Here is a 16,320-nt window from a genome sequence, read left to right as displayed (position 1 = left end):
ACCGGTTCTGGTGAACCGAATTCGATAACTCCTAGTTTTAGTAGAGTGAGATGATGATGAGTCAGGCGGTTGAGGATTTACAACGATCGATCGAAGGAAGAAGACGATGAAGATCTTCCACGTTCCTTGTCTAGAAGACAATTACTCTTATCTGTGAGCTATTTCGTTTCTCTTTCTTCCTTCTTCTTCGTTTCTTCTTTATCTGATTCGATTCATCATCAATTTTTGGATTTGTTTCTTCTTCTTTTTTATTTATTTATTACCAGGATTATCGATGAGAGCACCGGAGACGCGGCGGTTGTGGATCCAGTTGATCCGGAGAAGGTGATCGCATCAGCTGAGGAGCACCAGGTTAAGATCAAGTTTGTACTCACCACGCATCATCACTGGTAAACTTATCTAATTTGATCCATTAACATCAACATTAGTAGAATTAATTTAAGGGACTTTACCACCATATATAAGCTACCAATTTCAACTGAGCTAGTGATTTACTGTAGTTATATTGGTGCCTAACCAAGTTTAAGTCTAATGTTTGGGTACTTTTTGATGTGATGAGAAAAGGGATCATGCTGGTGGAAACGAGAAGATAAAGCTGTTGGTGCCTGGGATCAAAGTATGTGGAGGTTCTCTGGATAAGGTGAAGGGATGTACTGATGCGGTTGATAATGGTGACAAGTTGTCTTTGGGTCAGGATGTCAACATTTTGGCTCTCCACACCCCTTGGTATGTTCCTGTTTCATGACTTTAGATGCATCTAATCTTATCTTTGATTCTGATTGACTCAGTCATTTCTCTCTTGTTACAGCCACACCAAGGGTCACATTAGTTATTATGTGACTGGTAAAGAAGGAGAAAACCCAGCTGTATTTACCGGAGATACACTTGTAAGTGGTTACATAAAGCTGAATCCTCTTGTTCTCCCCTACCATAGACACTAAATGTTTTTATGCCTAATTGGATATAGTGATAAGTTAAAAATAATCTCGACTCTCGTTTTTTTTGTATTGGTCTTTTGACTCGTGCTGACAAATCTATTAAGGGTTTCAGTGACGTATCACATTAGTCACACACACACACAAATCCTCAACACTTTGTCTTATGTTCTACCAGATCATGAATCTCTGTTACTAATTCCAGTTTACTTTGACTCTATACAGTTTGTTGCTGGATGTGGGAAGTTCTTTGAAGGGACAGCTGAACAGATGCATCAGTCGTTGTGTGTGACTCTGGCTGCATTACCTAAACCGACACAGGTTTACTGTGGCCATGAGGTAAAAAAATAAACAGCTTTAGTATGTCATTTGAGTTCTTAACTCATAAATATGGATGCATATAAACTGAATAGCCCGCTGCTAACTCACAAATTGATACTTCATTACACTTGCTTCAAGTACAAAATCTCTTATCTTTTGTTTGGGTTCTTGCAGCTTGAATCAAGAAGGGAGATACTTCGGCTAAAAGGGAGCAATGGAAGTTTTTAAGCACATGCATGGTAAGCTCAAATTAAGTACAAACTCTTGGAGTCTTTTAGCTACTTCTTGTCTTTTGAACATATGTGAAGAAGAAAAAAAGGAATATGGAAATGATTTGACTCCCGACCGAGTTTGAAAGTTACTCTAAAGGAATACTCTTTCCTCTTTTATTGCTAATCCTTGACTTGGTATGCTTCAGTTTCAGTATGTATTGCTGAAAAATAGGTATATGATAGTTTTTTACTCACTTCCATTGCTTTTCGACATAAATAGGTTTGATTTTAACTATTACATGAAACTTACATTGACAGTAAACTAAAAGCTTTAAATCATTCCAAAGATTGTAAATGTTCAAGCAAAATGCGTTGAGAAATTTATTAACTAGACACTTGAGAAAGAGAGATCTTTGCTAGTTTTGGTGAGGCACCTGAAATTTCCATCCTTGTTGAATAATCTTGTTGAATAATGGAGAAGCAATGAGAGCTCTTAAACGTTATCAAACCATAAATGCAGATAGTATGAGCATTCTCTCTCACGCCTCGTTCTTGTTGTTTTCTTGGACACCCTGAACACCGAAGGATTGTGTCCTGTAAGAAAGCAACCAGATAAAGCTTCCATGTGAAGTCCAAACATAGAGGGATCTTTACATTCTTAAAATTCAGCAGTTCAGTCACTGAAATAGAACTTCTGACTCTGTCTGGGTGTAGTATACGGAAATGAAAGATCAAAGAGATATTCGAAACAAAATTCGGTACCAATTACGGACATATTTTTAAAAATTTATCCACCTAATTAATTGTTAGAATGTTTGCTAGTTACATTCGTTAAAAAGTTAGGAACATTACCTCTCTAGTGAGTTGTAGTGCTTCTCCGTCTACGATTGTTTCGGCCAAAAGGGTTCATGAACCACTTTGGTTTGTAGGAAAACAGTATGTATCCAATCGTAAATCCAAAGGAAATACCAGGTATGAATCCTATTGCAGCTGCTATCCAACTAATCACCTCTTCTTCGTCTTCCAGTGTTTCATACTGATGATGTGATGCTGGCGTGTGAGCATCTCTACAAATTTCGCTAAGAGAAGAGCCAAAAAGTCCCAAGTTTCCCTCGAAAGAAGAGCAACGCTGCGTTCGAAACTGAGTGCCCCCTGGTACTAGACCCGAAAGCTGATTATGAGAGAAGTTCATGTACGCAAGGAACGAGAGGTCCCCTAGCTCTTGTGGAATTTCTCCTGAAAGCTTGTTTTGGGAAACGTCCAAAGACTCGAGAAGTGTCAGGTTCCCCATAGATGAAGGGATGCGGCCAGTGAATGCATTGTTTGCCAAGTTAAGCACACGAAGCTCTTTCAATAGACCGATGGACTTTGGAATCTTTCCTTCAAATTTGTTTCCTGAAAAATTGATTGCTGTGTAGACTGTGAGGATACGTACCAGCTCCATCTCTACACCTTTATTCATCAAAACCATTGAATCATGGTAATAGCCTGATTTATCTCCCATGTAATTGTCATTCGACCGATCGTCGTCTGTCTCAAGTGATGACATAGCACTCCATCTCACAAAGTACTCTGATGGCAAAGTTCCAGCGAAGTGATTATGTGATATGTCGATGATTCTCAACTGAGGGAACAAGGCTTGATGTATTGGTCCATGGAATGCATTGGAGCGAAAGACAAGAACTTGTAGCTTTTGTAGAGAACCCAACCAGAATGGAAACGTGTCGTTGATTTTGTTGCTTTCGACGTTCAAAACTTCAAGAGTAGAGAAACGATTCAGAGATCTTGGAAGCTTTCCCACAAGTTGGTTATGACCGACGTCAAGCGACCTTAGACTTTCAAATATTATATCCTCTGGAAGACCTCCGCTAAGATTATTCTGACGAAGGTTTAGATCTGAAAGAGTACTCTTGAGATTTCCCAAACAATGAGGGATTGCACCGTTAAAGTCGTTTTCAGATAAATCGAGAGTGTTTAGAGAACGTAGCGAGCATATGAAAGAAGGAATCTTGCCCGTGAAGTTGTTGTTGGAGCCAAGCAAGTGCCTCATAGATGGTTTCCCGACAGATGATAGTGCTTGTTTCTTTTTTGATCTTTGAAAACCGATGAAAGTATTGTTTGAAAGATTCACGTACGTCAAATTTGGTAGAGTCCATAACCAGGCAGGGACTTGACCTTCGATTTTGTTGTTGGAAATGTCTAGAAATCCCATTCCATGTAGGGTTCTTAGGAGCTCTGCTGGAAACTCGGTGATACCGCAGCCTGATAAGCTCAAAGAATATATCTCCTGTGAAGGGGGATTTGAAACTGAACTTTTGTTTGTTGTTGAAACATGGTTGCCTGAGAGATCTAACTGAAAGAGGCTTTTGGAATATGATAAGAAATCATTCAAGTCAATCGTAGTGGTGGTGTTTAAATAGGATAGGTCAAGATATTTGAGTGACTTGAGATGCGAGAAGATACTAAAGTCAACTGGGCGGCCTTGGGTGTCGAAATGAGAAAGGTCAAGTCTCTGAAGGTTGACTAATCTAGAAATGGATCTCGGGATTGGCCCTTTGAAGTTGTTGCTTCCAAGGGATAACTCTTCTAGGTTAGATGGTGAAGAAATATTACCAAACTCAGGAGTGCCGTTGAGTTGGTTATCACTCAAATTAATTTCAGCCAAAGAAGGAATGGTGAAGAGAGAAGAAGGGATAGTTCCTGTGAAAGCATTTTGACTTGCTTGAAAGCTGGTCATCTTGTTGAGATTGCCAAAAGAAGATGGGATTTCACCAACGAGATTGTTTCCCAAAAGTTCGAGATGGGTGAGTTGAGAAAGGTTTCCAATTGAAGATGGGATTTTACCAACGAGATTGTTTCCCGAAAGGCTGAGAACGGTGAGATGAGAAAGGTTTCCAATTGAATATGGGATTTCACCAACGAGATTGTTTTCCTCAAGGATGAGAACGGTGAGATGAGAAAGCTTTCCAATTGAATATGGGATTTCACCAACGAGATTGTTTCCCCAAAGGCTAAGCTCGATGAGTTGAGAAAGGTTTCCAATTGAAGATGGGATTTCGCCAACGAGATTGTTTCCCCAAAGGCTAAGCTCGATGAGTTGAGAAAGGTTTCCAATTGAAGATGGGATTTCGCCAACGAGATTGTTTCCCCAAAGGCTGAGAACGGTGAGATGAGAAAGCTTTCCAATTGAATATGGGATTTCACCAACGAGATTGTTTTCCCGAAAGCTGAGATAGTTGAGTTCAGAAAGGTTTCCAATCCAAGTTGGAATCCGACCACTGAAATAATTACCCGAAAGTTGGAGAGAGGTGAGATGAAAAAGGTTTCCAATGGAAGATGGAATCTGACCCGAAAGTTGATTCATAGAAAGGTTGAGAGTGGTGAGATGAGGAAAGTTTCCAATCAAAGACGGGACTTGACCATAAAAATCATTAAATGAAAGGTCAAGAGTGGTTAGAAAAGGAAGGTTTTGGAGACTGCTATTGGCATGAAAAAGGCCATCGAGAAAGCTGCAGCGAAGGTCTAGCTCGATCACATCTCCGGACTTTGCATTGCACTTGATACCCTTCCAACTACAGCAGTCGCTGTTATTCCCCCATGACTCTGTCTTCCGATGAGATTCGATGCTATAACGCATACAATCAGGATTAGGCTTCCCAATATGAAACTCGTTTTTGAAAGCGAGAAGTGCATCCCTTTGTTCGGGACGACACAGAAAATGCCTAGTTGTAGGAGCCGCAAGCACGTTTTTGAAATAACAAATGAAAAAGAAAATAAAAGAAAGAGTTACAGGAATGATACTCGTCGAGTTCCAAAAGCCTTTCATTTGAATTTTCTTGAATTAAAAATAATGAAGAAGACTGGAAACTGTGAGATGGTAAATAACATGGTTTCGTACTCTCTTTTATAAACAGAATAATAATACATTCTACTCCACAAGGTTAATAAATCCAACACAGCTTGACTGACTTTACGTTTGAAATGCAAAGACTTAAAAAGAGTCTTTACATTTGAATAATCAAGCTCCACACGTTTTTTCTTACTTTTATTTAACGTACAGAAAACTTCAAAAGACAAGTTGTTGTTAGAATATTGAGAGGAAGAAGAACAAAACAGAGTAAGAGACATTTTGTCTCTTCTCTTATATAGAAGGCAAGAACGAAATCGAAATATATTTACATGAAACTTATTACAATTTTGTTTTAAAACACACCACAGTTATATATAAGTCAAACGGTCATAACCGTTCGTAACTTGTAATAACTGACAACTTGAAACAATCAATACAATAAAACTTCTATGTTTCTCACCAGAGCATGACATCTCAGCTTTTGTATTGAAGCACAGAGTTACACATCATTTAAAATGAATACACAATCAGATTAAAACAACTAAAACAGCTAAGAATAATATTTGGTGACTCACGATATTTGTCGACTAGGTTTCCTGTCGAAGGAATAAAATTATTTTTTTCTGATTTGCGACCTTCTTCTTCTCACTTCTAAATGTCCCTCAATGTCTCCATAGCAAATTGATGCTTCTTTGTCCTCATTTGTTTAACTTCAACCTTTCCCCGATCTGTATCATTTTAAATTCGTTGGTTTAGATTTGGATCTTGAAAGGGTTTTTGTGTTATATGTTTTGAAGTTATTGTCATCTTCTTCGATTGATTTTTAGATATTTCTTTTTTGGGTTTATGTTTTGAGCTGGATGTGTGGTAGTTACAAAGATAAGCTTAGAGATGGGTCCCGTATTGTTTAGTTTGATTTGATTCTTTAGTTTTAAAACCAAGTATCTCATCAGAAAACAATAAACAAGGAGTGATAAGAAAAAACAAAGAGGTGGTTTTTATTTGAGAAAATAATTTCAGTGACAAAGTTTGAGTCAAGCTTAGGTCAATTGACTTGTCCCACTACAATGTCATCATTTGATATATATTTAGTTTCCTCAAAGAACAAATGGTAAAAATTTATATCATATAAAGTTTATAGGAACTATATGCTGAGATTGGAGAGTTGAAAAAATATGCAATTCACTTTGAGAGGAATGAGCGTCCAAAAGTAATTTTTGTTTTATTTTTGCTCTGGTTTTATTTGTTCTTTACTGCATTCCTGTGATTTTTGACATATGATGTTATGTGTCATACAGGGCTGGGCTGAAGTTGTGTATATGAGAAGAAGTGATGCAATGCTAGCTATGAAGAAATACAACAATGTACTCTTGGATGGAAGGCCTATGAGATTGGAGATTCTGGGTGGAAGTACTGAGGCTGCTCCTGTTGCAGCTCGGGTTAATGTAACCGGATTAAATGGAAGGATGAAGAGGAGTGTCTTCATTGGGTATGTTGCCGTCTCTTGGTCTGTTTTTTTTAACAAAAAAATAGTTTTGCGTGTTTGTGCTGAAGTGAATGGATCACTGATTCTTGCAGTCAATGAGTTGGAGGTGGGAGAGTAGGAAGAGGAAGAGGCTCAGGTTCTTTTATGAGACGCCCTACAACGTAAGTGTTAAAAGGAGCTTCTATTGATTCATATGGGCAGATGATGCATCGGGTTTATCATCTTATTCATATTGTTTATGTTCTGGCAACCTTCTTCCACTCTTTTTTTCTTCGTTTCTCACAGCTTTCAACTTCATAGTCAGTATCCTTCCTTGAGGATCATTTATGGAACAGCGATTGAAATACCTCTTTGATGATCTTCTCTCCTCTTAGGTAAACAGCTCCTTTCTTGCTTGGTGTCTTCCTTTGAACACCATCAGATTCACCTCTCCATGACGTCTCGTGGGTGAAACGTTTTCATGTCTTCTTTGGTTATCTTATCAACCGGTTTATGCTCCATTTTTTCTATGAGGTAAGCATCCTCTTTTAGTGCTTGGTGTCTCTATTTGATCACCATAACGTCTCCATGACGTCTTACGCGTGAATCTCCTCCACGTCATCTTCGGTTACCTCTTCAACCGGCTCCTGCTCCATTTTTTTTCTGAGGTAAGCATTCTCCTTTATTGCTTGGTGTCTCCATTTGATCACCATCAAATGCTCCATTTTTTCTTTGAGGTAAACATCCTCCCTTTATTGCTTGGTGTCACTCTTTGATCACCATCATGTCTCTGTAACGTCTCTTCTTCGGTTATCTGTGTAACCTCACAATTTGTGCAGTGCGTGAATCTTCTCCACGTCTTCTTCGAACAAGTTTCAGAATTCTCCTTCCACAACTCTAATTCACCATCTCTTTCAATTTCCTTTTGAGAAGATCTCATATCTCCTTCATCCCTTTGGAACCTTCTTCTTGAAGGTATTGTTTGTGAATGTTTGTGAAGGTTGATGGTGTTCTCTCTTTTCACCACCATCTTTTCCTATTTCGATTTTCTTTTCTTCTTCTTCTCACCCTTGGTTTGTTGTCTCCATCTTTCTCTTCTTCTTGCAGCGGAATTTTTCTTACATTTGTTTTGCTTGGACAGGCTCCAAGACCAACATAAGCTCTGATACCATGTTAGAATATTGAGAGGAAGAAGAACAAAACAGAGTAAGAAACATTTTGTCTCTTCTCTTATATAGAAGGCAACAACGAAATCGAAATATATTTACATGAAACTTGTTACAATTTTGTTTTACAACACACCACAGTTATATATAAGTCGAACGGTCATAACCGTTCGTAACTTGTCACAACCGACAACTTGAAACAACACATCTAATAACACAACCCTGTATACACACCTCTTCACTAACTACAGACACATTAATTTTTTAATTATAAAACATAATAAAACCAAACTCAATTACAACTAACAGTTGTTTGTTTTGTTCCAACCAATTGTTTCATTATAATCTAAGGAGCTTGTGGGCAAAATTAGAATGTACTTTGTGCTATATGATAGAGCTGGTTATGGAGAGAGTGACCCAACACCCAAATATGAAATGTTAGTCGAAGAGGCAAGCCTCCGATGTTCATGAACTAGCCGATGAGTTGCAGATTCCATGTACTATTGATCGGAAACCTCAATGGGTTTATACACCTTTGTAGAATTACTTGTTCCTTGATCTAAATCTCAATTTTTGATATATAGATCATTAAATCGTTTTCATAAAAAAAAAAGATAACTCTTTAATAGATACTAGATAATGATACTCCGTTTGCAGACCAAGAACCATTGAGATTTATGAAAACGATTGTCTTTGACATCTTGAAGACATCTGCAACTCATCGGCTACTTTTCAAAACATATTCCTTGATCGAAATCTTCTTGGTGTTTGAATTAAGTTTGATTCCAAAATTATATATGCAAATGTACGTGTTTTATGTATATATTATGTCAGCAAGTTTGACGAGACTAAGATAACATAATTACAAACGAAAAGAAAGAAGCATGCATAATCCTATACAAACTGATAAAGATCTCTTGATTCACGATGGGATATGTTGACTTTTACCATTTAATAAGAGGCAACTCTTGTGTTTTTTATCAATTTTGATTTATTTTTTGTCCCAAAAAAAAAAAAGAATAAGAGACCTGCCTAAATCCCTCCAATGGACTTGTTCTAAAATCTGCCTTTACTCAGAAATAAAAGAAAGAAACATGCAAAGAACAAATATGAAACTATGTTGCAGGTAATGACTATCTCTGATTTTTCTTTTACTTTTGAGAAATTGTTTCATTGTGTGGATATAGAGATGTGCATACGTGTGTCTATCTAGAGTAAGCCGGTGGAATCCTATTATATTAATTGAGAAGTACAAATATGAAACTAATTTTAAAATGTGTAAAAATTACATTTAATTGCTATTAGAAAAAATTAATTAAGCTTAATTAACTAATTTAAATAAATATAATTAATTAAAAACAAAAAACACTCACATATCAAATATTAAAAAATCTAAAAAATCTAAAAAAAAATATTTCTCTCTAATAAATTATGGATGAAATTACTAATTATTTTTAAAATATATATAAACCAGTCAGAATTTTAAAAACTAAGATTATATATCCAAGTATATAATACAGTTATTTTTAATAACTAAATTCGAAGATTTTGTTAAGATTTCAAATTATGATTCTCCTATAATCTTTATTTTATTTTATTTACAAATTGTTTGGAATTTTCATATAATACTTATAATTAATAAAATGTATATTTTTTTCTGCATATGTTGTGATTTGAATTTTTGAAAACGAAGATATATTAGTCAATGTATGAAAATGTGTGTTTTAATTTCCACATTGGCGGATTGGTAAAACTAAATTTATATAGATGATAAATTAATAATTTTTATTTGCTCATAATTATAATATTAAAATTACTATTTTATGTTCACAAAATAATGATGCAAATACAACAAACAAACAATATAAAACTGTAATAATATGTCAAAAATAAAATATTATAATATTCTAAAATAATTAATATTCAAATAGACTAATAGATTTACATAACAATTAAAAATAAATATTATCTCAAACAAAATAATTTTAAAAAAAAAATAAAACAATAATTTTTATTATTATATTAAAAAAAAATTTAAAAACATTGACCGTGCTTTAAGCACGGAATATATCCTAATATTTAGATGAATTTAACTGAAACGTTACGTCGTCTCTTGTCTTGATAATAACGTTTTGTTGGGTTTTAGTATAAAAAAAATATCAAATTACAGACTCACAAATTGAGAAAATTCTAGAGTTGACTTGTATGTAAACAATATCTCCAGCTAACGTACTTCCTATCATTTTCTCATTTGTTCCTAGGAATGTTCCCTTATCAACGTACTTTCCTATCATTTCACAAGGCGAATGTTTCGATTCCATTTTGGTTCGGTTTACAGTTACAGAATTTGTTTTGGTTTGTTCCGGTTCAAACCGGTTCTGGTGAACCGAATTCGATAACTCCTAGTTTTAGTAGAGTGAGATGATGATGAGTCAGGCGGTTGAGGATTTACAACGATCGATCGAAGGAAGAAGACGATGAAGATCTTCCACGTTCCTTGTCTAGAAGACAATTACTCTTATCTGTGAGCTATTTCGTTTCTCTTTCTTCCTTCTTCTTCGTTTCTTCTTTATCTGATTCGATTCATCATCAATTTTTGGATTTGTTTCTTCTTCTTTTTTATTTATTTATTACCAGGATTATCGATGAGAGCACCGGAGACGCGGCGGTTGTGGATCCAGTTGATCCGGAGAAGGTGATCGCATCAGCTGAGGAGCACCAGGTTAAGATCAAGTTTGTACTCACCACGCATCATCACTGGTAAACTTATCTAATTTGATCCATTAACATCAACATTAGTAGAATTAATTTAAGGGACTTTACCACCATATATAAGCTACCAATTTCAACTGAGCTAGTGATTTACTGTAGTTATATTGGTGCCTAACCAAGTTTAAGTCTAATGTTTGGGTACTTTTTGATGTGATGAGAAAAGGGATCATGCTGGTGGAAACGAGAAGATAAAGCTGTTGGTGCCTGGGATCAAAGTATGTGGAGGTTCTCTGGATAAGGTGAAGGGATGTACTGATGCGGTTGATAATGGTGACAAGTTGTCTTTGGGTCAGGATGTCAACATTTTGGCTCTCCACACCCCTTGGTATGTTCCTGTTTCATGACTTTAGATGCATCTAATCTTATCTTTGATTCTGATTGACTCAGTCATTTCTCTCTTGTTACAGCCACACCAAGGGTCACATTAGTTATTATGTGACTGGTAAAGAAGGAGAAAACCCAGCTGTATTTACCGGAGATACACTTGTAAGTGGTTACATAAAGCTGAATCCTCTTGTTCTCCCCTACCATAGACACTAAATGTTTTTATGCCTAATTGGATATAGTGATAAGTTAAAAATAATCTCGACTCTCGTTTTTTTTGTATTGGTCTTTTGACTCGTGCTGACAAATCTATTAAGGGTTTCAGTGACGTATCACATTAGTCACACACACACACAAATCCTCAACACTTTGTCTTATGTTCTACCAGATCATGAATCTCTGTTACTAATTCCAGTTTACTTTGACTCTATACAGTTTGTTGCTGGATGTGGGAAGTTCTTTGAAGGGACAGCTGAACAGATGCATCAGTCGTTGTGTGTGACTCTGGCTGCATTACCTAAACCGACACAGGTTTACTGTGGCCATGAGGTAAAAAAATAAACAGCTTTAGTATGTCATTTGAGTTCTTAACTCATAAATATGGATGCATATAAACTGAATAGCCCGCTGTTCATTTCTTATGATTCTCAGTACACCGTTAAGAACTTGGAATTTGCTCTAACTGTGGAACCAAACAACGAGAAGATACAGCAGAAGTTATCATGGGCCCGTCAACAGCGCCAAGAAAATCTTCCCACAATCCCTTCAACACTAGAGGAAGAGCTCGAAACAAATCCATTTATGCGCGTCGATAAGCCAGAGATACAGGTTACTACTAACTCTATTCAGTTCACGTTCTCTGAACAAGACTAGATTACTTTTGTACTTATTTATTTGGTTTTGATCAGTTATCACTAAATATTGAAACTTTACTCTTGTCGCATCTTGGGATCAAATTTGTTATTTTTTTGCAGGAGAAACTTGGTTGCAAGTCGCCAATTGATACACTCAGGGAAATCCGGAACAAGAAAGATCAGTGGAAGGGATGATAAATGCAGAGTTCTTTCTTACCTATATGCTTTTTGTATGTTGTGTGGTCAGTGATCCTGTAAAAAGGTTGTATGAACCGGTGATGTTTTTATTCTGTGTGAGACTGTAAACCGGTTTGGTAAACCAAAATCATACCGACCTGTAAGCCTTGCTTGCACCCTTTTGAGTTTTGAGTTTTGAGTTCTCCGTTTATTGTGGATAATTTACTGTCTTCACCATTGAATGTTTTCCTCATGATTTTTTTCCGTTTTAGAGAATATGTGCAAATCAAACTAATTGGTTCGATTGGAGAATTAAGGCATGGTGGTAAGTTACAACCACCCCACTGCGATACAATTGAGAGTAGTATAAAGAAAAAATACTTGGAAGAAACTTCGAATACATATTATCCTGCTCCATATTACTGCCAAGTGGCAACGAATGGAGATGAGATGAGAATGGTTTTTTACGTTTAGGTCCTTTGTCTTCATCCAAATATCGTTATTTGTCCAATAGATTGAAAGATGAGAACTGGAGAAGTCAGAACTTCACCATACTTTTTTTTCAACCAGATTTCAACAAGACAAAAGTCAGAAAACACTGTATATCTCCTACCTTTCAGTTTTATCTCAGAAAAAAAGCAGAACAAATCTTCTTCTTATATTTTAAGTTATCTTTTTGTCTGATTATTAGGTAAGGAACGATGAATATAAACACCAAATGCATCTTCTTTTTGAACCAACCAAAGCAGATTCTCTTCACTCCCACTTCCTTATCTCTCAACGACAAGCTTACTCTATATTCCTCTAGAACCCATTTTCAGATGTCTCGCCTGATCTCCATCCAACCCTCTCGCCGTCTCATCATCTCCAATGCTGCTTCTTCTTCTCCTTCTCTCTCTGGCGGCTTCCAAGGTACTAATCCCTAAACACATCCAAAAAGATTGATACTTTCTTTCTAGTTTCTACTCAAAATCATCTTGTTTCTTCATAATACGTGTTCAGTAACCATATTGATGTTTATGGGTTCACCTATAAGATTCAGTATTTCAGCTGAATTTGAAACATTTTGAGCTGCTTGTTTCAATTGGATGATATATTAGATTGACTTATGTGTTTCTTTTAATGTATTCGAGTAATTTAGATGCTGGAGCCCAGAGTAAAGAGGAGATGGAAGCTGAAACAGAACAGGATCCAATGAACTTGGCTGATCCAGACAGCTGTTTCTGTGAGTTTCAAGGTGTTCATATACACCACAAAGTTTTTGACCCACAGACACTCTCTGATGATGTTTCAACCACAAGCCTCAATTCTCAAGAAACTCGAAAAACAGACTTCCCCATGATTCTATTGCACGGCTTTGCCGCTTCTGTGTTCTCCTGGAACAGAGTTATGAAGCCTCTGGCTCGGCTTGTCCGTTCTAAAGTTCTAGCCTTTGATAGACCAGCATTTGGTTTGACTTCTCGGATTTTTCACCCGTTTAGTGGTACTACCAATGATGCAAAACCTTTGAATCCCTACTCAATGGTGTATTCCGTGCTCACTACGCTGTACTTCATCGATTTTCTTGCTGCCGAGAAGGCCATTCTTGTGGGGTAAGTTAAGTAGGTTCCATTTACAGTACTTGCATAGTTGCATTTCTTAAGTAAGTGCCACCATAAGCTGAGATTGTTTTTCATATGGCTCTAGGCATTCTGCAGGTTGCCTTGTAGCTGTAGATTCTTACTTTGAAGCTCCTGAGCGTGTTGCTGCTCTCATTCTAGTTGCTCCAGCTATATTCGCTCCTCGTCCTGTGGTCACAACCGATGCTGGAGATAACCGAGAAAAAGAAGCTTCCACGAGCAATTTTCTAGGGACTATAGTTGAGTTGACCAAAGGCGTTATAAGAGCAGTTTTAAGAGCGGTAACAGGGATGGCGAATATGCTTAATTCTCTATACAAGAAAGCTTTAGCAGCTTTCCTCAGATCCTTTATTGGAGTAATGCTGGTACTGCCTTTATTCTCAGCTTAACCAGTCATCTCATCTTCATTATGTTCTTAGACAAAGCAAATAGTGGTCTAGAACCTCTAATTGATCTTACTTGATGTGTTTAAGGTGTTTGTTTTGTCGTTAGGTGAGAATGGCAATCAATAAATTCGGAGTAACAGCTGTTAGAAACGCTTGGTATGACTCAAAACAAGTGACGGATCACGTCGTTCAGGGTTACACAAAGGTAAAAAAAATTTGGTGTTTTCAGGTTTTATTTATTTCTACTGCATTGTCATGTTACATGCTTGAAAATTTGCTTTGCATTTGTTGCAAAAAAAAAAAACAGCCTCTAAAAGCCAAGGGATGGGACAAAGCTCTTGTGGAATTCACCGTCGCTACAATAACAGATACTAATGGCTCAGAGAAAAAACCTCCATTGTCTAAAAGACTACAAGAAATCAAATGCCCCGGTAACTTCTCCTTTTATTCAAACCTATAGTTTCGTGTAGATTAATGTATTTTATATGTCTGAACGAATGACATAACACCATATATCTTGGTAATAGTTCTGATTGTGACTGGAGATACGGACCGGATTGTGCCAGCATGGAACGCAGAGAAGCTGGCACGAGCCATACCGGGATCAGTGTTTGAAGTAATTAAGAAATGCGGTCATCTTCCTCAAGAGGAAAAGCCAGATGAGTTCATATCTATTGTTGCAAAGTTTCTAGAGAATGCTTTTGGAGGGTCACAACAACAAGAAGTGAACTTAAAGTTTCAAGGCATTGTATCATGAAATGAAACTATTTTTTTATAGCTCAATCAAAACTTGGGGTTGGTAAAGAATCTTGATGTTATTAGACCTAAAGAAACAAGGTAAGACCAGATAATATATAAAAACCTAGATACATTGATTCTAGGTTTATAAGCGAGAACAAATACAACCAAATGAAGCTCTAAATAGCAAACACGAAAGTTTAATTATTTGATTAGCAGTAAAAAATCTTGTTCACAAAGAAGATGATGATGATACAAGAAACAAGTCGTCAAAGAGCATTACAAATGGAACTACTTAATAATCTCTTTCTTTCCTTTTGCCCCGTTGGTTGATTCGTCGAAGTTGCACCAAACTTGGAACATACGAACAGAACAAAAGTGGGTAACAACCTTTATATTTTTTCAAAAGTATACAAGAATCCGGAGGTAATTCTCCGAATTTCACAGATATGAGATATTCCTCTTCTCCAACAATGTAAGCTGCATATCTCTCCAACCATTGAGATCCGATGGAATTGAAAACCATAGCGACTTTCTTCTCTACGTCAATGAAGAAGCTCCAAAAGTGACCTCTCTCCGGCAAAGTATCGCGCTCCACTCTCAAAAAATGGTTCCATGTTATCACATTAGGTTCAATCTTAGTTGTCATCCATATCTCCATTCCTGAATTGGAGCGTTGTTTTAAGACAGCGAGGTGCTCTTCTCTAACACAAGATAGAGTCACATCTTCTAAACCACACATGCAAGAGTGAAAGGGCAAAGGAAGGCGGCCCGGTACAAATCTCTCTGCTGTGAAATCGAAACAGAGTAAAAACACTTCAACGTAACTTGGACGTGACGGTTTCTTGAATTTTTTTGGTTCCTGAGCAAAGAAGTAAGTATTTCCCTTCAAGGACACGCCTCTTTTGATATCACAGTCAGGATTGACATCAAGAGTCCTCCATGAATCAGAGTTAAAATCATAGAGTTCGAAAAAGAGATCGAGGTCTGGACGCACAAGAGGATCCAAAAACCTCAAGATTTTGTGATTACGGTTATTATTGTTATCGTTGTCGTTGTATCCGAAAGCAAACATGTCTGATCTGTGAAATTTGTGGTACTTGTGTATGGGTTGGATCCACCTGGTTTGCTCTAAATACGGATTCCAAACCACGCGCCACCTGTTGTCTTTGATGACGCAGAACAATAAGCCATCCCAATGAAAGACGTTAAATACCTCAACTTGGTTGAGTATATTTGCTCGCTTTATACATGGACCAATTACAGAGTCTTCCTTGCCGTCGTTGCTGCGGAGTCCTTGGATATCAAATTTCATTGAATAAATCCTAGAATCCATCACCATGAACCCAAGATGCTGTTTCCTTGTTTTCTCAATTATCTGATTTCTTGATAAATCGTTCCATGCTTTACAAGTATATCGTGCTACACTCAGAGATTTCAATGGAACTCTAGAGAATATCTCCTCTACCAAATCCCCTGGAAGGTCACACATTCTCGTCAT

General features: G+C 36.9%; 4 protein-coding genes and 1 pseudogene across 16 annotated transcripts; 3 read left to right on the top strand and 2 right to left on the bottom strand.

Annotated features, from left to right (window-relative positions):
* Nucleotides 1–13: 13 nt before the first annotated feature.
* On the top strand, nt 14–5,403 carry LOC104764805 (hydroxyacylglutathione hydrolase cytoplasmic-like). Of its 3 annotated transcripts, XR_015591169.1 has the most exons (8): nt 14–153; nt 267–389; nt 565–726; nt 809–887; nt 1,161–1,274; nt 1,431–1,495; nt 2,496–4,358; nt 4,431–5,403. XR_015591169.1 is itself a non-coding variant. In XM_087502158.1 (7 exons), exons 1-6 carry the CDS (start codon nt 107–109, stop codon nt 1,482–1,484), a joined length of 579 nt encoding a protein of 192 aa, XP_087358284.1. In that variant the 5' UTR covers nt 14–106; the 3' UTR covers nt 1,485–1,495; nt 2,496–5,403. The 3 variants fall into 3 exon arrangements, 2 of the variants coding, with proteins under 2 accessions (XP_087358284.1, XP_087358283.1); XM_087502158.1 differs by having other exon boundaries at nt 2,496–5,403; XM_087502157.1 differs by lacking the exons at nt 2,496–4,358; nt 4,431–5,403 and having other exon boundaries at nt 1,431–1,652.
* On the bottom strand, nt 1,733–5,434 carry LOC147920159 (receptor-like protein 53 pseudogene; annotated as a pseudogene). 2 transcript variants are annotated; one of them, XR_015591168.1, is made up of 3 exons: nt 4,625–5,376; nt 2,321–4,551; nt 1,733–2,062 (listed from the first exon to the last, which is right to left on the bottom strand). The product of XR_015591168.1 is annotated as a receptor-like protein 53 pseudogene, transcript variant X2 (transcript). The 2 variants fall into 2 exon arrangements; XR_015591167.1 differs by having other exon boundaries at nt 2,321–5,434.
* Nucleotides 5,435–5,857: 423 nt separating this feature from the next.
* LOC104764802 (hydroxyacylglutathione hydrolase cytoplasmic) lies at nt 5,858–12,297 on the top strand. 9 transcript variants are annotated; one of them, XM_087502156.1, is made up of 13 exons: nt 5,858–6,528; nt 6,617–6,807; nt 6,897–6,965; nt 7,090–7,520; nt 7,623–7,758; nt 7,891–7,989; nt 10,211–10,473; nt 10,587–10,709; nt 10,885–11,046; nt 11,129–11,207; nt 11,481–11,594; nt 11,697–11,873; nt 12,020–12,297. In XM_087502156.1, the coding sequence occupies exons 7-13, from the start codon at nt 10,427–10,429 to the stop codon at nt 12,092–12,094; spliced, it is 777 nt and encodes a 258-aa protein (XP_087358282.1). In that variant the 5' UTR covers nt 5,858–6,528; nt 6,617–6,807; nt 6,897–6,965; nt 7,090–7,520; nt 7,623–7,758; nt 7,891–7,989; nt 10,211–10,426; the 3' UTR covers nt 12,095–12,297. The 9 variants fall into 9 exon arrangements, with proteins under 9 accessions (XP_087358282.1, XP_087358278.1, XP_087358275.1 ...); XM_087502149.1 differs by having other exon boundaries at nt 5,877–6,528; nt 7,179–7,520; nt 7,925–7,989; XM_087502151.1 differs by having other exon boundaries at nt 5,877–6,528; nt 7,179–7,520.
* Nucleotides 12,298–12,569: 272 nt separating this feature from the next.
* On the top strand, nt 12,570–14,888 carry LOC104764801 (uncharacterized). Its single transcript, XM_019241099.2, has 7 exons — nt 12,570–12,676; nt 12,768–12,988; nt 13,218–13,668; nt 13,763–14,060; nt 14,188–14,286; nt 14,389–14,512; nt 14,609–14,888. Exons 2-7 carry the CDS (start codon nt 12,778–12,780, stop codon nt 14,836–14,838), a joined length of 1,413 nt encoding a protein of 470 aa, XP_019096644.2. The 5' UTR covers nt 12,570–12,676; nt 12,768–12,777; the 3' UTR covers nt 14,839–14,888.
* A 222-nt stretch (nt 14,889–15,110) lies between these two features.
* LOC104767429 (F-box protein At1g66490-like) lies at nt 15,111–16,320 on the bottom strand. Its single transcript, XM_019240807.1, has 3 exons — nt 15,852–16,320; nt 15,234–15,806; nt 15,111–15,172 (listed from the first exon to the last, which is right to left on the bottom strand). The coding sequence occupies exons 1-3, from the start codon at nt 16,318–16,320 to the stop codon at nt 15,111–15,113; spliced, it is 1,104 nt and encodes a 367-aa protein (XP_019096352.1).

Source organism: Camelina sativa, chromosome 19, assembly GCF_030686135.1.
Source record: "Camelina sativa cultivar CO46 ecotype springtype chromosome 19, ASM3068613v1".
NCBI lineage: Eukaryota > Viridiplantae > Streptophyta > Magnoliopsida > Brassicales > Brassicaceae > Camelina > Camelina sativa.
Note: the sequence above shows the minus strand (reverse complement) of the source record. Positions and strands in the feature narration are given on the sequence as shown.